This window comes from Ovis canadensis, chromosome 24 (assembly GCF_042477335.2).
Source record: "Ovis canadensis isolate MfBH-ARS-UI-01 breed Bighorn chromosome 24, ARS-UI_OviCan_v2, whole genome shotgun sequence".
Classification (NCBI taxonomy): Eukaryota; Metazoa; Chordata; class Mammalia; order Artiodactyla; family Bovidae; genus Ovis; species Ovis canadensis.
Window position 1 is genome coordinate 56797420 of NC_091268.1, and position 21808 is coordinate 56819227.

At 59.6% G+C, this 21808-nt stretch overlaps 1 protein-coding gene across 6 annotated transcripts; it reads left to right on the forward strand.

Moving 5' to 3' along the window:
- The first annotated feature begins 12014 nt into the window (after nucleotides 1-12014).
- On the forward strand, nucleotides 12015-19514 carry ZFAND2A (zinc finger AN1-type containing 2A). 6 transcript variants are annotated; one of them, XR_011252580.1, is made up of 7 exons: nucleotides 13015-13108; nucleotides 13403-13501; nucleotides 15522-15652; nucleotides 17460-17593; nucleotides 17993-18215; nucleotides 18588-18793; nucleotides 18895-19514. XR_011252580.1 is itself a non-coding variant. In XM_069569673.1 (6 exons), exons 2-6 carry the CDS (start codon nucleotides 13447-13449, stop codon nucleotides 18645-18647), a joined length of 603 nt encoding a protein of 200 aa, XP_069425774.1. In that variant the 5' UTR covers nucleotides 12026-12390; nucleotides 13403-13446; the 3' UTR covers nucleotides 18648-19514. The 6 variants fall into 6 exon arrangements, 4 of the variants coding, with proteins under 4 accessions (XP_069425772.1, XP_069425774.1, XP_069425775.1 ...); XM_069569673.1 differs by lacking the exon at nucleotides 13015-13108 and adding an exon at nucleotides 12026-12390 and having other exon boundaries at nucleotides 18588-19514; XM_069569674.1 differs by lacking the exon at nucleotides 13015-13108 and adding an exon at nucleotides 12739-12818 and having other exon boundaries at nucleotides 18588-19514.
- Nucleotides 19515-21808: the final 2294 nt, after the last annotated feature.

A 21808-nucleotide genomic window follows, 5' to 3' on the forward strand; every position in this document is an offset into this window, starting at 1 on the left:
TGCGTTTATTTCTTTTGCTTGGGAGACGGATCCAAGGAAGCATTGCTGTGGTTTTATGTCCACAAACGTTTTACCTGTATTCTTTAAGCCACTTTGAGTTTATTTTTATGTGTGGAGAGAGGGTGTGTGCTAACTTCATTGATGTTAATATGGCTGTCCAGCTTTCCCAACACTGCTTGCTGAAGAGATTGTCTTTTCTCCATTGTATATCCTTGCCTCTTTTGTCGGAGATTAATTGCCCGTCGGTGAGTTACTTCTGGGCTCTCTATTCTGTTCTGTTTCTCTATGTGTCTGGTTTTGTTGGCAATGACGTTTAAATACAACAGCAAAAACCTGACGTATGAACAAAAATATTGATACACTGGGCTTCATTAAAATTAAAAACACATGCTCTGTAGAAAACACGCTAAAGGTATGGAAAGGCAAGTCACAGGCTGGAGGAGGTGTTCAGAAAGCAGCATTGTCTGGTGAGAGATTTGCACGCGAGGACCTCCCTGGTGGCTCAGGGGTGAAGAGCCCACCTGCCAGCGCAGGGGACATGGGGCCAGCCCCGGTCTGGGAGATCCCACAAGCCTCAGAGCAGCTGAGCCCGTGCACCGCAGCCACCAAGCCCTGCGCCCTGGAGGCCGTGCTTCACAGCGAGAGAGCGGCCCCACACAGCCGGGAATAAATGATAATATGATAAAGGATTTGCACCCACACAGAATTCCTAAAGAGCAACAGGAAGACAGCAAGCCCAACTTAAAACCGGGTGGAAGATCTGAACAGACTTCACCAAGAAGACACGCGTACGGCAAGTGAGTGTGTGATGAGAAGCTCCCGGCACAAGTTTAGGGAAATGAAAGTTCAAACAACCGTGAGGTACCTCTACACGCCTATCAGAAAGGCGGAAATCTACAACACGGGCAACACCAGACACTGCTGACGACGGAGCAGCAGGAGCGGCGGCCGAGCCGGGAAGAGGCGGGGGTGGCCTCCTTAGTGTAACGGCAAACGGGCACCCAGCACCTGACCCAGCAGCCGCGCCCCTCAGTGTCCACCCTCCGGAACGGACACCAGATGCCCTCATGGGCGCTGCACGTGAATATTTACAGCGGCTCTCGGCATTACTGCGAAGCCTGAAGTAACCCAGGTGTCCTCCAGCAGGCGATGGATGAGCACACTGTGGTCCATGCCAACAGTGGAGCATCACTCAGCGCTGAGAAGCAATGAGCCTTCAGACTGGAGGAGCCTCGAGTGCACGTCGCTGAGGGCAGAAGCCAGTCTGACAAGGCCGCAGACCATGTGACTCCCACTCCATGACCCTCCGGAGAAGGCGGGGCCACGGAGACCCTGAACCGGTGCTCGGCAGGGAGGAGGAGCAGGTGAGCGCAGAGGTTCTGGGCAGTGAAGCAGCTCAGGACGATAACGCCCTGGTGGACACAGAGGTCGTCCTCTTTGTCAGAACCCACAGAAGCGAGCCACACAAGGAGACAGCCTGAACGTGAACTACGGTCTCAGTGAAAACTGGCGTATAGGTACCGGATCGTCAGTCGCAGCAAATCCACCTTGCCAAGGCCAGATGGGAACAATCGGGGAAATTGTACCAGAGGAGGGGAACCTAAAACTGTGTGGAAAATGAAATCTGTAATTTAAAGAGACAACTCCTAACAGTGGCAAACTTTGGGGGACCATGGGTGGCCCAGGAAGGTGGGCAGATCTCCCCGTGGCCAGAGCCTCAGACACCATAGCTGTCTTTTGGGTCGCCGTCATCCACGGGGTGAAGGACAGCGGGCCTGGGCAGAGGTCAGTGACGTGGCCGTGCTCTCAGGGGCCGGGAAGGAGACTGGAGGGTCAGGTCAAGGTCTGTGCAGAGGCACACGGGCAGGCCGCGGGAGGAGGGCTCAGACGCAGCTCCCACACGGTCCCCCCAGAAGGCATCCACCACTAGGAGCAGAGCCGTTTGGCAGCCGGGGACTTGAGGTGGGGCACGTGGGGCTGCCGGCACAGGCTTCCTCCCGCTGCTGAGCTGGAGGCAGCCACTCCCCACGGGGCCCTGACCCCATGCCTCCTCCGAGAGGCTGCCCGCTGACCTCCAGAAGGGGCTGCATGCGTGTTCCTGGTGGGGGTCGCTGACCTCTGGAAGGGGCTGCACGCGTGTTCCTGGTGGGGGTCGCTGACCTCTGGAAGGGGCTGCACGCGTGTTCCTGGTGGGGGTCGCTGACCTCCGGAAGGGCCTGCACGCGTGTTCCTGGTGGGGGTCGCTGACCTCTGGAAGGGGCTGCACGCGTGTTCCTGGTGGGGGTCGCCTTTCCAGCAGCAGAGCCTCGGTGCCACTGTTTGAGTCACTGGCACAGCCCCCCGGCAGCGCCTCAGAGGAGGGTCCGTGGCAGCCGTGGGGATCCGCAGTCCTGTCCGGAGGCCCATCGCCTGCCCTGACGATGGAGGAACGGCCTGGTAATTTACTGCTACAATCAGCGTGTGTTCACAGTTCAGCTGCTGGCAGAGGGCACGGGAGCCCTTTCCAGAGGAGCGTCCGGGGTTCGCTGGGGCTTCTGGGGCTTGGGGCTGGCAGGGGCTGCTGCCCAGGGGGTCCGCACCTGCTTACCCTGTCCCTCCCGAGCACACGCGCTCGCGCGAGCCTCGTCGCTTCTCTCCCTCTGGTTAGAACTCCCAACCGCGTTAGAGCGTCATGAAACGGCCAAATCAATGCTATTCGGCTCGTTGCGGGTTGGCCGTCAACAACAAGGAGACAGGACGATCCCTGATCTCAAAGGACGAAGTCTGTGAGTGTAAGTGACACGGGGTTTGAACCCGAGTCCCTCTGGGGAAGACCTTGAGGGTTGGGACCTTCCTTCAGATCCCAGACCCGTGAAAGCTTCCCCTCACGCCCTGTGACGCCGGGGCAGACGGACCTGCAGGCAGTGGCCACTGACCGCTAGCGTGGCTGAGCTCTGCCCCAGGAGTGTTGCCCAAGAGGAGGGGTGCCCTGGGAGGGTCCCCCACTCTGCTGCCGCCCACGCGCACCCGCAGCAGTGCCCCCCCCGCCCTGCACCGTGGTCGGCGTCCGGTGGCCCTCTCCGAGGCCCACCCTGGCCTGCCAGCTCCCGTGGCAGCTCCTGGGACGGCTCTGGCCAGGGATCTGCTCCCCTGGGGGAGCAGCCCGGTCACTGGTCTCGAGCCCTTCACCGTCTGCCCAGGCGCTGCTCTGGGTTGGGCTCCTTTAAAGAAAATTATGTCTCCTTTCAGCTGTGCTGGGTCTTCACTGCTGCACGGGTCTCTCCTGTGGCAGAGCAGGGGCTCTGGGGCACACCAGCCTCAGCCATCGCGGTTCCCGGGCTCCAGGGCCCAGGGACGCGGGCTTAGCTGCTCTGCGGTTTGTGGGATCTTCCCGGATCAGGGGTGGAACCCGTGTCTCCTGCATTGCCAGGCGGCTTCTTCACCACGGGGCCACCCGGAAGCCCTCTTTTTACGTTTTAGCGTACACATTTTCACTCTCCCTGAAGCTTACACGCTCAAACCGTGTGCTCCCCCCACAGCAACACCCAGCAAAGCAGGCTGTTTGACCAGGTCTTCATCAGACCCCTGGCTGGGTGGCCTGACCGCCCCCTAGACTGAAGGGTGAGGCACAGACCTCCCTGAGGCGTGGCGACCGGAGCAAGGACCTCCCTCCTTTTCCTCCAGGCCGCAGTGGGAAACTGGGTCCCTCTCAATTTGGGGCTCATGTTTGTGGATTAAAGAAACAGTGTTGCAGTCCTAGCCAGTATTCATGCTTCAAATAATGAACACACTAGCAGCCAGCCAGCCACACACACTCCACCCCGTCTTCAGAGCGGAGCCGCCAGGGTGCAGGTGGCTTTAATATTTCAGGTGGTGATTTGGGGACAGCCAAGGGGTCAGCCTGCAGAGGAATGCCGCGTCACTGGGGAGCCAGGCTGGTCGCCACTGACTCAGAACCCCCTCAGCAACCGACATGGAGGAGACGAAAGGGTGGCTTTGCATCGCTGCTGTTGGCCATGAACTGTGCCCTGAGTTCTCGGGGATTTCAGGCCAGGGATCCGGAGGCTGGAGGGGCTGGAGGCGGCTCCGATCAGAGCACCAGTTAACAACCAAGAACACTGTTGATACAGAAATGCTGTCAACTGTCCGTGATAAGTTAATCAATAGGTTCTTAAAGAATATTTAACTATTTGGCCACACCGGGCCTGAGATGTGGCAACCGGGGCCCTCACTGTGCCATGCGGGGTCTAGCTTCCCGGCCAGGGTCGAACCCGGCCCCTTGTACTGGGGGCAGACGGTCATGGCTGCTGACCCACCAGGGAAGCCTCAGCAGTGATCTAAGCAGTGGAGAATTGGGGGAATCCTGGTCAAAGAAGTAAAGTTAAAACAAAAATTTTAAATTGATCACTTTATGTTTTCTCCTGAAAGACTGATGATAGAAAGGGGAAGTTAGTGAAACCGGTGTTTTCTGTAATGAATAGAAATGAACATCTTCTTGGCCCCTTCGGGCCCCCCAGCCTCTAGTGTGTGCTGTGCGTCTGCGCTGACCAGCCTCCTCAGGAGACAGCGTTCGTCTCTCTCTTTTGGCTGTGCCTCGAGGCCTCTGGGATCTTAGTGCCCCGACCAGGGACTGCACCTGGGGCACGGCAGCGGAAGCCAGGTCTTAGCCCTGGACTGCCAGGGAGCTCCCCGAGTTGCCTGTTTCTTAAACGAACTACTGGGGCCTCCCTGGCAGTCCAGCAGCTAAGGCTGTGCCCCCAGAGCAGGCCCCGGGTCAGTCTCGGCCAGGGGACTAGACCTCACGGCAGCCGAGCCGGGACGCACCCAAACAAAGAGCGAAAAATGTTCAGAGAGATAAGCGCGTCAACTCCAAGGCACCACTTACCAAACTGCTTTAAGGCACAATCGTCTTGAGGGGAAGGGTTTTCTTATAGCTGGAAAACTAGATTAAAACCCAGTAAATATTTCACACAAACATCAAAAAGTTATAACCACATTCACCAGTTCATTCAGTCCTATGTGACTAATTCTTGATTTTAATCTGGTAACAGTTTTATGAAGCCATCAGGTTTTCCATTAGAATTCTTTAATTTCTTACCCAGTTCAGCGATACGATCTGAAAGTTATAGGAAATTTGTACTTGTCAAAAGGGTTTCCGAAGTGTCAACAGCGGTAAAAAACCCACCCTCCAATGCAGGAGACATGAGAGACGCAGGTTTGGTCCCTGGGTGGGGAAGATCCCCTGGATGAGGAACTGGCTGACCCACTCTAGTGTTCTTGCCTGGAGGAGCTCATGGACGGAGGAGCCTGGTGGCCTATAGTCCATGGGGTGCAAAGAGTCAGACACGACTGAGCGACTTAGCGTGCACACACGTACTCATGAGTCCTTTCTGTGAATCTTTTTGAAGATGAAGTGTTTTTTCTCTTTTTTGCAAAAGCATCAGAGTGCAACAGCACGTGGCTGGATTTGTGGTCAGGATGTTCTAGCTGCAGTTGCGAAGGTTGCAGAGGCGAGGGCTTCGGGGTAACGTGCCCAGGTCACAGGGTGCTTTCCTGTGCCCCCCAGAAGTCATGAGGGAAGAGTTTCACTCCCAGCCAGTAGAGAGGGCAGCTGCCCCTCCTGTTCTGCTCCAGGATACAGCGACCAGGTGCCTTTTCAACAGGCAGGCTTGCAAAAGTAGCAGAAGTTTTGTTATCTGCAGGCAGACACAGCTTCACTTTCAACTTTTCACACTGAAATCATTTCAGATCCCGGGAGTATTGTGCAGACAGCTCAGAGGACCCCGAGCCCCGCACGGCTTCCCCAGGCCCGCACGTCTGGAAACTAGGGGAGGAGGGTTGGTGGCACCGCCAAGGGGCCTGCAGGTCCGTCCGGGTTCCAGTTGTTCTTCCGGGTGTGCTGGGGGCTCCCCCGCAGTACGGTCTGTGCAGAATGGGACTGGGCCAAAGACTCCTCTCGGCGGGAGGAGGAGCATTCTGTTCTACTCCCATCACGTGAGGGGCCACGGACCCCAGCGGATGGGGCCCCTAGGGTGAAGGGGAATCGCGCGCAGCCTTGCCGCCCAGTCAGTGGAGGACTGACTGAAAGGAGGCTTAAAATGTCCTCACAAAAAGAAAAGGAAGAGAGGGACTTCCCCGATGGTCCAGTGGCTCAGAATCCACCTTGCAAACCTTGCAACGCAGGGGATGCAGGTTCTATCCCTGGTCAGAGAACCGAGATGCCATGTGCTGCAGAGCAGCTAAGGCCCAGAGCCACACCCCCCGGGCCCACGCGCTCCGGAGCCGGGGCGCCCCAGAAGGTCCGTGCGTCACAATGGAAGACCCTGCGTGACACGAGGACGTTGCGTGCGGGAACTAAGACCCAACAGGACCAAATAAGTAATTGAAAAGAAATACATCACGTCTTTTTTAAAGGCTTATAATTATAGATATTTATAACCACTGTGTTTACATGTTTAGGAAAGAAAAAAGATTTAAATATAGAAAAGGAAAAGTCCTTACACGGGTGTTTTCAGCCCACTCTGCGTCATCTCTTCTCTCCTAACGTCGCATCTGTGCCTCCAGGCCTTCAGGCACAGACAGAACTTCACACGCACAGTTACCACCCAGCAGCCACTCGGCCTGGACTCGCCGGGCAGTGAACAAAGCACTCTGCCAGGGGGTCCTTCTGACAATACACGGAGGCTACTGGAACTGAAGCACTTGCTCGGGCTTATTGGCAGAGGCTGGAGTGGGCAGGAGTCACGTGACCCAGGTTCCAGGATCAGAGGGGTCCCTGAGCGAGATAACATCGCATCTCAAACTTACGAGATGGGAGGAGCCGTGAGGTCATCCCTGGTGCATGAGGCTGCTTCCCACTTGCTTGGGAGCCTGACCAGCCCCCGGGACGGGCTCCTGCAGGCTGAGCGGCCTCCCTCAGGTTACGCTGGTCCCCATCTCCCGCCCAAGGCCGTGAGAGGCAGACGCCCGTGTGCACTCAGGACTGAGGGACCCCTGCCTTTCTGGGGAGGGCCTCTCCCCGATGCGTGGGAGCCTGGGGGTGTCTGCCGGAGTGGGAGCAGCCCCACGAGTGCATGACTAGTGTGACCGTTCGCTGACGGAGCCCCCGCGTGTGCCGGCCGCCCCAGCAGAATTACCAGCCGCAGCCCGTTTTCACTCAGAAGCGTCTCAGCGTGCATTCGTCACCTCGTGGTACCCATGAGAGCACATCAGTGCCCCCCGCCCCCGTCTCAGACGCTGGGGGGCTGGCGCTCCCTCCCCTAGCAGCTCCCCCCGCCTCACACAGAGGGGGGCCCATCCGAGTCCCTGGACCCCGCCACACCTCCAGGCAGGAGCCGCACGCTCTGCTTGAGGAGCCCCCATTTTGAGGGGGTTCCTGTCGCCCACGGTCATGAGTCCTGCCGACAGCCTCGGTGCGGGCAGCCCTCCTGCCCCCCGCCCGCCGCCCGCCTTCAGGTCCTGTGGGAGCCTGCCCTCCCCGAGGGCCCCACCTCCCCCGTGAGGCTCTGCTAGACACCCGGCCCCACTTCCCCCGGCTGGCTCTGGGAGAGCGTCCTCTGAACCCCACTGATTACAGCCTCTGGCCTGCCCGCTCACAAGCACACTGTTCACACTTGATGCCTGCTGTCTCAGGGTGGGGTGGGGGCTTTCCCTCCAAGATCCTGACTCTAAGCCCCTGCGAAGGGACGGGGACCCAGCTGAATCTTTTATTTTCTTGAGGCCAAGCAGGACGCTGTGCACACAGCAGGCACCCCATCGATATTTGCTGAGGATATGAATTATAAACGTCAAGATCACGCTGACTGTGTGCCCGGCAGAGGAGGCCGTGTCCTGGGGGAAACGGGCGGCTCAGAGTCGCCCATGTGAGCAGCTGGACGGGCAGGCGGGCGGGGCAGCAGGTCTCGCTGCCTCCTTAGGCACAAAGGCCTCCCCGATGCCGCGCGTGCCCCTGCCCTGCGCCCCACTCCCCCCACCCCCCGCCCCGTCCTCTGAAGGCAGCAGGGGCGGTGTGTCCCAGCGCGGGAGCGGGAGGCCGGCGACCCACAGGTCCTCCCGGACTCTCCCCTCCCCAGCTCCTCCGTCTCGCTCCCTCTCGGCCCGGAGTGTCTCTCTCCGATCTGTAAGCACTGGGCGCCGGCCCCCTCCTCCACGTGTGTCCTTTCCTGAGGCAGCCCGCACGTGTGCGTTTAATGGCCATCTTTCCGCTGATGGTCTCCAGCCTTCTAGGCCGAACCTCTTCTGGGGGTTCCAGGCTCACATACCCATGTGCTTAGCTGCCAACGTTTCTCTCTTCCCCACAGCATAGCGGATACATCCGGGACTGAGTCCATGTGTCAGTGAGGATGATTTGGCTCCAAAAAAAAAAAAAAATGCGAGCAACACCTTGCAGAATAAGGACGTACGCTGTTCTGTCCTGAGGGCAGGAAGCTGACGGTCGGTTCAACAAGGTAACCATCGACCCGGGTGCTCTCTGCCTTTCGCGAGGCCACCCCCAGCGCTTGGCTTGGTTCTTAAGCTTTGCCTTACGAATTAGTGAGAAGGCTACTTTCAAGCATCACAAAAACATCTTCTAGAAGCGGGCTATGTCCTGATGAGTCTCTCTTTTAATAGGGAGGAATCTTTTCCAGGAGCGCCCCCCCCACCCCGGACCGCACGCTCACACCCTGCCTACAAGGGGAGTGGCAGGGGTGGGTGAAGCGCTGCGTTTCCAAGGCGTCCACGGCCACCGTCATCTCTGTTGCCTGGGCCGCACCCACAGCCTGGCAGCTGCCCTCCCAGCTTCTGCTCCAGCCTCTCCTCCATCCGTCTGCCTTCCATCAACTGCGACCAAACACACGTTTCCAAGTACAAGGTGCACGGCACGCGCATCAGTGTGTTCTCTCTCCTCCATCACTGAGAAGTTTTCCACCATCATCTGCGATGACAGTCACGCTCCATGAGCACATCCGTCTAGCCATAAGAAGCCGCTACTCAAACGGAGACCCAGCACAGCCAAAAACAAAAACACAAAATATATATTTTAAAGTTGTTCAGATTTAAGTTTTAACCTAATGTTTTAAGAGCTCACAGCAAGCCAGAGTCTTAAAAGAGAAGAGGGGATCGTGAAGCCAAGCTTGTGAGATTCACCCGTAGAGCAAGAAAGCAAAGGCGGCGACGCGAGAGAAAGGCCCGCGGCGCAAGGGGAGCGTGAGTGCCGAGGCTGCGGAGGCTTGGCGGGCTTTCCTTTCCTCTCTCAGTCTGTCTTGGCTGCACTGGGCCTTTGTTGCCGCGCGTGGGCTTCTCACTGTGGCGGCTCCTCTTGGTGTCGGGCACAGGCTCCGGGCCCGCGGGCTCAGTAGCCAGGGCGCACACGCTTGGTTGCCCTGCGGCATGTGGGATCCTCCTGGACCAGGGATCGAATCCCACGCCCCTCCCTGCATTGGCAGGCGGATTCCCAACCACTGGACCACCTGAGAAGTCCCTTGGAGCTCCGACAGGGAGGACACGGAGCTTGAGAGGCGGCCTGGATCCCTGAGAACCAGCCCCCTGCACAAACTGCAGCCCTCAGACAGTACATGGCTCGCGAGGAGGGGGATAACCTGAAGGCAAGCGGGGCCCATGCCTGCTCTCCCACCCGACCCTCGGGGGGCAGCCCACGCCTCCGCGCCGGCGCAGGACGCCTGGGATGTGGCCAGGTAGGAGCCGGGTCTCAACCGCTGCCCTCGAGCCACCCCCCACCCTGCACATAAGCTACAGGCGCTCCCCAGCCCCGCAAACCCCAGTGTGGAGGGCAGAGGGGGTCACTGAACCCGAAACCCGGGGCTAGGACAGGCTGACGTGAACTCCTGATCAGAAGTCACGACGGAAGTCCTGATACCAGCAGCGGGCGGTCATGCGAGGTCAGAGGCTGCGGCCGTTTCCCCTCCCTGCACTGCCGTGGGGTCACCCACGCTTCCCTGAACCCCGGTGCCACCGAAGGTGACAAGAACGAGGGGTTACAGGAAGAAGCCTTGAAATGACTGGTCATGAGAGGAACTGGATCTCAACAGACTGGACACTCACTGATGGGACAGGACACGTGTCTGCCTGGGGCAGGCGTCTGGGCCTCCAAAGAAAAGTGGAGTTCAATTTTAGAAGATCAAGAAAGTTGAGATTATTTTTCATTCAGTTGCATAAAGTATATGTTTTATAAGTGTTCCCTGCCCACTCCTCAAGGTCTTGTTTAAAACTTTTCAGCACTACCTCTCTGTACTCAAAATAAAGTCCGAAATCCTTCTGTGGCCCCCGGGGTCCTGACGACCCGGCTCCCAGCCGCCCCTCCAGCCTCACCTCCAGCCAGTGCACGCAGCACAAGGGGGTCAGGGATGTGGACTCCAAGGTGAGTGAATCCTGGCTCCTCCTGGGTCTGTCCCTGGTCAGCTCTGCACCTGTCTCCTTGCAGGTAAAACAGGGGCCACAACAGAGAGCTGGTGGCAAAGGACGCTGCCCCCTGACGAGGGCAGCGCGTCTAGACACGCACGCGGCCTCTTCTCTCAACTAGAGCTTCTTGAGGGTTGCTAACTAGGGCTCTGAGGCCTGCCTCCCCTCCCATCCGCCGTTGCCATAGCACTCAAGGTCCTTTGTCGCCAGCCGAGTGCAGAGCAGTTCTGAGGACACCACAGGAAGCCCGAAACCGTGATGTGTGAGTGACTCGGGTGTACGGTGGTCTCCTAATGCCACTTGGTGGCGTCCACACTGGGTCTTCATGGCGGTGCCTGGGCTTGCTCCAGCTGCGGTGACCAGGGGCTGCTCTCCGCTGTGGTGTGCGGGCTTCTCGCCGCAGCGGCTTCTCTTGTGCAGGGCGCCGGCTCCGAGGCGTGTGGGCTCCAGGAGCTGTGGCACGTGGGCTCAGAGGAGCCCAGGCTCAATAGCTGTGGCGCACGGGTTAGTGGCTCCACGCATGTGAGGTCTTCCGGACCAGGGATGGAACCCGTGTCTCCTCCACTGGCAGGCGGCTTCTTCAGCACTGAGCCTCCAGGCCAGCCCAGCATCTCTCTTTAGCAGAGCAGATGTCCAGTTAATGACCAAAAAGCTGCATCTAGAAACTGATGTGATGGCCTTGTTTTCAGGATAGTGTGGTGTGGTCCTGGCCAGATCAGGGCCAGGAAGGGCTGAGGTGGGCCAGATGCTCACCTGTTACACCCTCAGGCGCCCACTCACGTCTTCTCCAGACCTTCCCTGAAGTTGAGGTGAATTCTGATTCTCCCTTAAAAACTAAATGGACAAGGGAAATTGTTCACAAATGAAAAGTGGCGAAACTTGGCAAACGTGAGGCCTGGGTGGTCAAAACGCACATCTCCCGTGGTAGGATGGGGTGCGATCCTGCGCCGTGATGAGCACGGCACCATCCCGGCGGTGTCACCAAGGAAACGGGACCTGACTCCGGTCCTGAGATCAGGTTATACTAATGAGAGTCTGTGACTTTTAACAGAACCCGTCGGGGACAGGCCGAGACTGACAGTGTAACAGCAGGCGAGCTCCTGGAGCGGAGAGCAGACACGACCGAAAGCCAGGCGGGGTCTGCGGGTGGGACCTTAACGCGGGGTCGCCACCGACTGCGCGCCTGAGTGGCTGGGGCGGTCACGGAGGGAAAACAAGCGGGCGACAGGAGTGGCGTGACGGGGCGCCACGGGCGACAGGTGCGGGCTCCCCAGGGCTCCAGAGCAAGGCTAAGGCGGACGGCGCACGGAGAAACGCGCGCGCAGGCGACCCTGAGGTTTCGCCCTCTTGCTCAAGTTCGCCCGTGACTCCAAGATCAGCGCCTAGGTGCCCTCCCCGCCGCGCGTACCGACGGCCCTGCGGCTCCGGCGCCCCGCGCGGGGAAACGCCCAGCCGCGCCCAGGGCGCCCGCGCCGACGGGCCTGCCTGTGACTCGGCGGCTCCGAGGAGCCGCGCGACTGTTCGAGAAGAGGCGGGGCGTGCGCGGGCGGCGGAGGACGCGATTGGTCGGCGCGCGGTGACGTGTCGGCGCGCGCCGGGAACGCCTCGCCGCGGCAGGGCGCGATTGGTCGGCGGGCGGTGACGTATAGGGGGCGCGCCGGGAACGCCCGCACGGCGGTAGCGCTCGGGCCCGGCGGCTGCGGATGAATGGCCCGGAGGCCGGGCGCCGCGAGGCCGCTCCTCGGTGGGCTCGGGCCGGCCGCGCTCGTCGCTCGGGCTCTGGTCTCCGCCTCCCTTGGCCTCGTTCGCCGCGGCCGACGGCGGACGGGAGGTTCAAGCTCTCGGGCTCCGCCGCCTTCCACTCTCCTCGGCGGCTGCCCGGGCCTCGTGCAGGGGCCGGGCGGGGCTCCGGCCGGGCTGCAGACCTCGGACGGCAGCGCGCCCGTGTCCCGGCACACCGGGGCTCTCGCCCCGCGGACGCATCGCCGACAGCGCGACCACGGCGGGACTGAGGTGGGTCTCTGGTCGGGCCGCGATGGAGCGGTTCCCGCACACCCGCTCGGTGTCGCTGACCCCTGGAGCCGAGGGGCGCGCGCGAAGCTGCCGTGGGACGCCGAGCGAGCGGGTCCTGGGGAAGGAACTCCAGAATAGAGGAAATGAGGGTCGGGCAGGATGAGGCGGGCGTTAGTGACGCTCTAACCCGAGGCCCGAGGGCAGGAGCGGGCGTGAGCCGTGGCCAGAGTGTCCCGGGCACCGGGGACACCCCCGGGAGCGGAGAGAGCTGACGGGCGAGCCCGGAGAAGGCCCTGCGGACGTGGACTCCGGGAGGGACCAGAGCTCGAGAGTGGGTGCCTGATGCGAGGGGAGCCTGCGAGGCGCCCCGGGGATTCGGTTTTTCTCAAGTGCAGTGGCCTCGCCGTTCCTATGCCTGTTTCCCACTGGTGAGTTGACTTCTTGCCCTTCCCCCGTCAACTCCAGGCTGATGGTCGTTAAGGAGTAAATTCTAAGTAAGACTCAATGCATCAGGGAGTTAGAGCAGGAGGGGACCGAGGCGAATCTCTCCGGGCTCCGGCAGTTAGTTAATGGGATTTAGCACCTGGTAACGGAGTTTTGTTTATGTCAACAAGTATTTTCAGTAGATGAAACGGGGATTTAAAGTTCACCAAGGCTGAAGCTTCCTTTGGTGACTGTGCCAACTGAATATGAGATGTTCTCGTCAACATGAATCAAAGTATGGATTAATGAAAACCTAAATTCGGGTTGAGCTTCATAAATTAGAAATTAAAAGGACTGAAAAACAACCTTTTAATGGGGTTAATTCTGAAGGAGCTGGTACTTATCCTAAGACGGCTATTTTCTTTTTTTTGCTAAAAGACGAGAGTTGTGAGGCTTTAGTCCCCTGTGGGAGCCCAGCTGACTTGGGCGTTTACAATGTGCGTTTACTTTGATCAGCTGTACTATAAATCCTGGTGACTGAAATTCAGGCCGTCGTTGCTTTTCTCCTGAGTTTTTCTGATTCTTGCAGGCGACGTTTTTCTCTGCCGTCTGTGTTTTGGACACGTTCTTACAATGGAGTTCCCCGATTTGGGGAAGCGCTGTTCAGAGAAAGCGTGCAGGCAGCTAGGTAAGTAGTTTTGAGAGAACCGCAGCACAAGTTGGGCGTTTTGTCATCTGCGTGCCGGGAGAACCGGCCGTTGTCTTTGTCAGCTGATGTCCTTTGGGTCTTGGCCTTTGGGGCTCTTCAGCAATGAGGTGCTGGACTGAGGTTGAGGCTCTGTACAGCCCGGTAGGAGGCTGGCTGCCAGCGCTGGGTGGATGAAGAGCGCTGTTTAGACACTCAGGTGCCCTCTGAGCTGAGATCTCTCTGGAAAGGGTAGCTGTACCCATTCTGCAGTGTTGCTGGCATTGTTGCTGGCATTGTGAAATTCACAGATCCCAATTATTTTATTCTCTTGTAATACCTCAAGGATGTGTTTGATAGGCGTTATATGAACTCAGGGAAGGTAAATACTTGTTTAATAACGACGTATGATTATTTTGTTCTAGTCTTTAAAGCACTTCACTGTTTTGGTTTTTTTTTTTTAATAGATTTTCTTCCGTTAAAATGTGGCTCGTGTAAACAAGATTTCTGTAAAGATCAGTTACATATGCTGCGCATAAGGGTCCCCTTGCATTCACCAAGGTAATCGGTCACACTTCTTTCTGAAGATTCTGATCCTCCCTCTCCAGAGCTGCGCTGCCCGAGGTAGTGGGCACGAGCCACATGTAGCCGAAGCTCAGCTGGAGTGAAAGGAGCCGTAAAGTCCTGTTAGGATTAGGTTAGACCTGTGTGGACAGGGCAGGGAGGAGCGTCCACCTTCCCAGGAAGCTCGGGCCGAGCAGCTCAAAAACCACAGGTTATTCTCGGGGGTTCCTGGAATCAGTTGCTGTATCCAGACCCTCAAAGCTTACTTAACATGTTGAAACATTTAGTTTAGCCAGCACTCTGCTGGTTCCCCATGGTGGCAGCTCAGATGTGCAGATGGTGGCCTTTCAGGCTTAGACCAGTGTTGGCTGTGGTCTGGGCCCTCGCTGATCCATGGGGGCGGGGGAGGGTGACTCATGTTCGCCCAGCACCAAGGACCAGGCAAAACTGTGGTTTTGTTGACTTGACCTTCCTGTCTCCCTGGATAGGGTGAGTCTGCCTAGAGATGACTCAGCATTGCTTGCTTGCTTAATTCGCCCACGGGCCAGCTGCGGGAGTGCCCTTGGGTGGTGTTCAGCTCCGATTCCAGGCACTCTGGGGTTACCTGTCACCCGCCCACATCAGCATCACCTCAGCGTGCTCCTGAGTGAAGCCAGCCCAGCCTGGCCCTGAGGGATTGCTCCCGAGTGAAGCCAGCCCGGCCTGGCCCTGAGGGATCGCTCCTGAGTGAAGCCAGCCCGGCCTGGCCCTGAGGGATTGCTCCCCAGTGAAGCCAGCCCGGCCTGGCCCTGAGGGATTGCTCCTGAGTGAAGCCAGCCCGGCCTGGCCCTGAGGGATCGCTCCTGAGTGAAGCCAGCCCGGCCTGGCCCTGAGGGATTGCTCCCCAGTGAAGCCAGCCCGGCCTGGCCCTGAGGGATTGCTCCCGAGTGAAGCCAGCCCGGCCTGGCCCTGAGGGATTGCTCCCGAGTGAAGCCAGCCCGGCCTGGCCCTGAGGGATGCTGACCGTGCCAGGTGCTCCGCTGCTGCGTGCCCTGCTGCACCCTTCCAGAGCCCCCTGTCCTGGGCTTGGCGGGTGGCCACATCTGCCCGTGTGGGCATGGCGGGAGGGCCGCTGGCCGGCAGGGCCGGGGCTCCTCAGCTGGCGTTTGCTCCTGGCAGCCCCGCCCGCCCTGGAGGCATCTGGGCAGCTTCTCCACTCACTCCTGGTGCCGGACTCCCAAGGCTGGCCATCCGGACTGCCCACCCGCTACCCTCCTGGGTGGCCTCGCCGGCTCTCCTGGGGGGGGTCTCTGTGGGCGGGTGATTGTCCGTTGGGCATTGGCTCCCCTGGGGTCTGCCCGAGCTGACTGCCAGTCCTCCCGTGAGGGTGAGGCTGGTGTCTGACGGTGCCGCGGTCCTTTCTGTGGTGTGCGTGAGTTTGGTTCTCTGATAGCCCTGTCGTCTCATGCTTGTTGTTTAGGATGGCCAGGTCCAGTGTGCCCGCCCTGTAACAGCCCTGTCCCAGTGAGACGGGGGGAGAGCCCCGATGTGGCGGTCGGAGCGCACACGGGTGGAGACTGTCGGCTTCCCCCCGGGCAGGAGACAGCGAAGGTGAGGCAGGTGCCGCGTCCTTGGCGGAGAGGTGGAGTTAGACCCTGATGATCGTTGGTGAACGACAGGGAGGCCTGCGGGCTGCGGTCCTCGGGATCGAAGCCGTTGGACACAGCCGAGCGGCTGAACTGACCAATTTGCCGAGTGTTCCTCCTGGACTGTGAGCGGCGTGGGCTCACAAGCGTGTTTCCTCATTATCAGGGTCTACGCTAGGGTTTGCTTTCCTTACAGGAATCTCACTGTTTCTCTGAAGGCGGAAAGTTAGCGTGGTTTCTAGGAATCCCTGCCCACGTGCGCTTTGTTCCCGAGCTCCCAGGAGGCAGCGCAGCACGCTCTGATGGCGCGCAGACCCCAGCGCGCGTCTGTCCGTCGGGAGCGGGCGTGGGGCCGCCTGCCTTCCCCGCTGCTGCGGGGCCCGGGCACCCTCGCTCCGGCGGCGCTCCTGGCGCTCGTGGGCGCCGGCAGTGTTCACCCTCCTGCTGCTGCTCGGGGGCGCCCGTGAGCGCCTTGTCCCGGTGTGGCAGCCTCCCGCGGGCTGAGCCTCGCAGACTGGGAGCCCTGGGCCCGCGCCCGCTCCGCCCGCGCCCGCTCCGCCCGCGCCCGCTCCGCCCGCGCTCCTCTGTGCTGGCCCTGCTGGGCCGGCCTGTTCTCCCCCAAGTTCCCGTCTCTGTGTCCCCGTGTGGGTGCTCGGTGCTGGGTCCTGGTCACTCAGGCTCGCGGCGGTCAGGGCAGCTCTGCTGTGGGGAGGGGGTCTCCTGGAGGCACGGCCTCCTCCCCCAGGCCTCCGCACCAGCTTGCAGGGGTTCACGTCTGCTGAGTGCGCCCTGCTTGTCCGCGAGCTTTCCCTAAAGGCGGGGCTGTTCCTTTCATCTTTTGCCGTTTTGCGTTCATCCCTTTTCAGAACATCTCTTGGCCACTGCAGAGCTTCAGGCGGAGTCGGAGCCGCCACCCATGACCACCTCGGTGTCTGAGGAGCCCCGGGCTGGCTGCGGCCTGTCCCGCCCTCAGAGAAGGGGCTCGCGGGCCTCCCGCATGGCCCCGCGCTGCGCGCTCCCCGGGCCAACCAGTGGTCCTCCGGGATGTGGACTGCGCGGCCCCCTCTCTCAGCCTCCAGGGCGTCTCCAGGCCCTGCTCCTGTGAGGCCGAGTCGCCGTCTGCCGCCGCGGGTTCTGGCTTCCAGTCCTTGGCCGTCTCCGTGTGCTCCAGCCACTCCCTGCTTCCCGCGCTCAGTGCAGGACAAAGTCGATTACAACAGCCTGGAGCAGGAGGCGAAGCCTGCCCTGAGCCTCCGCCCCAGGCTCTCTGCTCGGTCCCTGCCCGCCGCTCCTTGCTGTCCCCTGCGCTCGGCCACTGCCTGCCTTGGCGGAGGGCCGCCCCCGGCTGCTGGCCCTGCCTCCTCCCTTGCGCCTGCACAGTTGGGAGTGTCTGGCAGCTTAGGTCGCCCAGAGGCCCCCGCGGAGCACAGGTGCCGCTGGCCCCGGGCCCCCGCTGGCTCCCCTCGCGCTGCGTGGCCTTCTCCCGTGACCGTCTGCCCCCACCCCCATCTCGTCTCTCTCTGGGAGCGCCCCCGGCACCCGGGAGCGCCCCCGGCACCAGGTGCTGGCTGCTGGCTCTGTGTGTGTCTGTTAAGTTTCCTGCACGCTTAGTAAGCATTTTTCTGTTTACCTGACAGGTCTCAGTGAAAGCCCGGCGCCTTCATACTGTTAAGAACTATTGTGGGTTGAGGGTTGAAGGTCTCACTTGGGGGCTTGCTGAGTGATCGCTCAGCGAGGCGGTTGGGACATTGAAGTGACTTGTGCTTTCCCAGGTGTTTACGTCGGGCTGCAGGAGAGAGATGCTGCGGGCGGCATGTGAGGAGTGCCGCGGCAGCCTCTGCCTCCAGCACAGACGCCCTCTGGACCACGGCTGCGCCCGCAGGGCCCACCCCGGCAGCTCAGCCAGGTGAGGACAGCCTCACTCAGCCTACGCGTTGGGACCACCTGGACCTGGAATTGAGTCCCACGCTTGGCCGTGGGGGTGCAGTATTCGCTGTGGGGTTTGGGTGAATATGATCTAAATTAAAAGTGGACTCAATTGAAGCTGGATTCTAGTCGTTGTCTGCTGGGACCTCAGTTCTGAAGCTAGAAGCCACGCTCACGGTGCGGGGGGCGGGGGCAGGCTCCTTTCTGGGGCCGCGGGGAGGGTGGTCCCCGTCTCCCTGTGGCCCCCTGGCCTGCGGATGCGTCACCCTGATCTCTGCCTCCCGTGGCGTTCTGTCTGCGGCGGTCGCCAAGCGTCCCCTTGGCAGCCCAGCAGCCTGTGGGGCCAGATAGTGACCCCCTGCCCGCACTGTGAGCTCAGCTTCCCACGCTGTCAGCCGCCTGCCCTCCCCGTGGGCCTGGGGTTGCCGTGGTCCAGCCGCCTCCTGATGGCAGCCCAGCCAGGAGAGCCCCCTCGGGAACGTGGGCCATCTGCCCCACCTGAAGCTGGGTCCCCTGCCGCCTCCTGTGACCATCTCTCGTGCGTCTGCCTGAACCAGGCGGAGGGCCCCCTCATCCCCGTGCGTGTGGCCTCCGTGCTAGAGGTGAGGAGTTGGCGGAACGCTGGCCTGAGCCTTCCCACAGGTGCTTGGAACCCAGGCTGTCGGGGTTTCCCGCGAGGGGCTGGGCAGCTGGCCGGCCCGGCGCTCCAGGCGTGGCCCGGGACGGGTCGGGGGGCGGTCACGCTAAGCGCTCACGGCGCGGCTCCTGCCTGGCCGCTGGGGCCTGCGCCCCGTCCTGGCCAGACGGGGGAGAGGGTGTGCGCCAGCCTGCAGGCTCCTCAGTCCCGGGCGACCCTGAGAGACACTTCGCCGCTGGCGTCTGAAGCCCTGTGGGTGGTGAATGTTCTGTGCATGACTACCCACTTCTAGTTAATCCAGACAAACCTAAAAACAAGCAGTTTTCTTCTCTTTCAGGTTCAAAGTAAAGTGATGGCGTGGCTGATCCTGCCCAGACGGGCCTGCTCGCGTGCGTGACGCCCCTCGTGCTCCAGCAGGCCCTGCTCCCCACGCGGGCAGCTCTGGCCTGGGCGCCAGTCGCAGGCTTCTGTTGCTCAGACCACCGACAGCGGGCCACACGCCGTCTTCCCACGTGGCTCCTGTGATCGGCCATCCGAGCCCAGGTGGAGGGGGACCGCCTCCCCTGTTGGGGTCCTTGTCCAGGTGTCCCCCCGCCCACCGCTCCTGATCCACTGAGAGGACAGCCGTGACCCTCTGACTACAGGCATTGCGGTGACGCCAGGAGAGCCCTCGTCTTCTGGGACCTCGGGCACCAGGAAACCGGAGGAAGAGAAATGCTGTCTGGTTGGGTCCCCATCGTAACCCACAGGGCACGCAGCCGGGGTCACCCTTTGCTTGCTGGGTTCGGAGCCTCAGGGCATGGTGGAGGGCAGTGTGTTGGGTCCGCAGTCCACAGGTGGGAGATGCGGCTGTCTGTGGCCCTCCTCTGGTTCGTGGTGGCAGGTCTAGGCCGCTGGCCCTTAGATGTGCCGGGATCGCCTGGGGGCCTGTGAGCAGCGCAGCCCCACCCTGCCCGCGTTCCTGCTGCCGTGGATCTCGGGGCGCGAGCACTTAGCACTTCCTGGGGTCTGGGTCTACGTGGCGGCCGCTCGCCGGTGTTAGGAAGCAGCGTTGAGTGTCGGGAACTTGAGTGTGTGTCTTCTCAACTGCAGGTTCTGTGCCATCTGTACACAGATCACGTCTGTCTCAGGAGAGGTCAATGTCCAAACTGACTCTGTAGAGCTGGGTTTTGAAGACCATACCAAAAAAAAAATCTCGTTACAAATATTTACAGGTTGAAATAGTATTTTGGATGTAATGGATTAAATAAAGTATTAAAGTGAATTTTACTTTTTTTTTTGTTCTAATCGTGGCTACTGGGAATTCTAAAAGCAGGTAGAGAGCGTGCTTCCTGTTTCTCTCAGCACTGTCCTTGACCGTCCAAACCAAAGGGCAAGGATGGGCCGCGTTGTCAGTGACCGTCAGCTTACGTGAGTGCGCTCTCGTTTCTCAGCTTAGGCGTGGAACGTGCAAGTGTATTCAGGGCCTGAGAAGCCAGCGTTTTCCTGAAGGCCCCGTGTGAAGAGATGCTGCGATGGTGTGGAGGGGGAAGGTCAGGACAGCAGGCGTCTGCCGGGCAGTCCCTGTCGCCATTTATGGAGGTCGAGGTCCCCTAGGACCTGGGCATGTCGCTGCCCCGATGCTTTGCTCCTTAGGGCGCGTTGCTGTGCTGGAGGGGCGTGTCTCAGAGCTGGGTGAGTGCTGGGGTCCAGCCCCCGGGGTCCAGGGTAATTCAAAGGGGAGAGGGAGTAGGTGTCTTAGGAAAGAACTTACTTAATTACAGATATAGACAGGTTAGAAAATCGTGTAGTAGGAAAGATTAGTGGAGAAAAAGGCTGAATAACTTGGTTTACGTAGAATACCAATAAAACTCCAAGACAAGGAATTTGCACCATCTACGTAGGCCACCAGTGCCCGCTTGAATAGCGGAGGGTGCCCCGCCTTGGGCTCCCTCTCGCGTGGGTCTTAGAAGCCCAGGCAAGTAAGTAGACATGGCGAGCATCCACGCTCCGGATGGGAATTCAGCCAGAAGGGGAAAGAACGACACGGGGGAATCAGTCTTTCCAGAGACTGATCCGTTTTCTTTATTTTCAGGTTTGCTTATATACTTTTTGTTACACACAGGGATGAATACAGAGTCACGCGGGGTCAGCAGACCTGACCCTTGTCACAATCAGGTGCTTCATATAAAAGTATGCAAAGGTCTTAGGGGTTTTACATCATCTTCTGGCCATGAGGCCTGCTGACATTTTATGGCCCTTTCTGATAACGGTCAGTCAACCAGAAAACTTATTTTTTCCAGGGGTGATTTTTTCTTAAACCAGGCGCCACCCTCCGAAGGTACCAGATAACGTTGCATTCCTATAGGGTGAGGGTGCAGGGGGTTATAATCAAGAAAAGGAATTTACTTAGCCTAAGGTTTAACATGATTAATCTTAAAGGTTAATACTTATTTCTCCCACGTGCTGGTTGTTATAAGGGCAGGGGATATGGAGATTTAGCAGCAAATATTGGCTCAACAAATGAAAAACCCTTCACCAATATAATTCCTAATCAACCCACTATACTATACTAATACTTTTCTAACTTCTCAAAAGAATCTGTATTTAGAAAGTTTTAAAGCATCTCGTGCCTCTCACGGTTAGGAGGCCGTAAACAATCACATGTGGCCGGACGAACCCGCTCAGGCAGGCTAGAGAACCTTCAGAGGAGTTTGTAAGTTGAAACACTCTTGTCACGCCCAGGAATTTTTATTAACTGGAGCTGTAGGTTAACTCCTCTGAAAGAGGTGGTGGGGGTCAGCCCCCCGTAAAGTCAGAGGTGTAGGTGAGAGCATAAAACAGTAAAGTAGGCAGACTGGTTTTGGGGGCAGATGCTCGGGAACAGGGGGTCTCCTGAGGCTCGATCCCGCCTTCGCGTATGCTGAGCCTCCTTCCTCATGACCTTTGCCACGGGCGGAGTTCCTCATGCTGGCTCCCAGCAGGTGAGAGGTCCCAAGTTGGCCTCCAGGAGGCCAGTTTCCTCCCCATCAGTTTCCCTGCACCCCCATCGGCTGTTCCATGGGCTCCGTTTTCTCCTGATGATGAAAACGTGGTGTCATCGGCCGTTCTGCCTTGGTGAGCAGAGTTGAGCGTTAGTTCTGAGAATTCCTTGTGGACATGACGACGTCCCAAAGGATGGGGAAGCCGCAATGCAAGTTTCTGTAGGAAGTGCTGACACAGAGTTCTGAGTGCCCCTTTTTGAGTGTCACAGGTCTGCGTGCGTTTTTGAGAGGAGGCTGTGCTCCCTGCCTCAGCTGCTGGGCGTGCCCTGGAGCGTGCTGTGGTGTCGGCAGCGGTCCCTTCACCTGTGAGTGCCTGGGCCTCGGTGCCCGGCGCTGGGCCCACCACCACCCGGCTGCAGGAGGAGGGTCAGGCTGGCCTCAGCAAGTCCACGCGTCTCTCGAGAGGGTCAGGGAAGGGAGAGCCTTGGGGCAGCTGAGCGTGTTCTCCCGCCGCCTGGGGTCTTCAGCACGTGCAGCCACACCTTCCCTGCTGCCTTGTCCTGCCTCTGCGTTACGAGCCGCGCGCAGGGCCAGG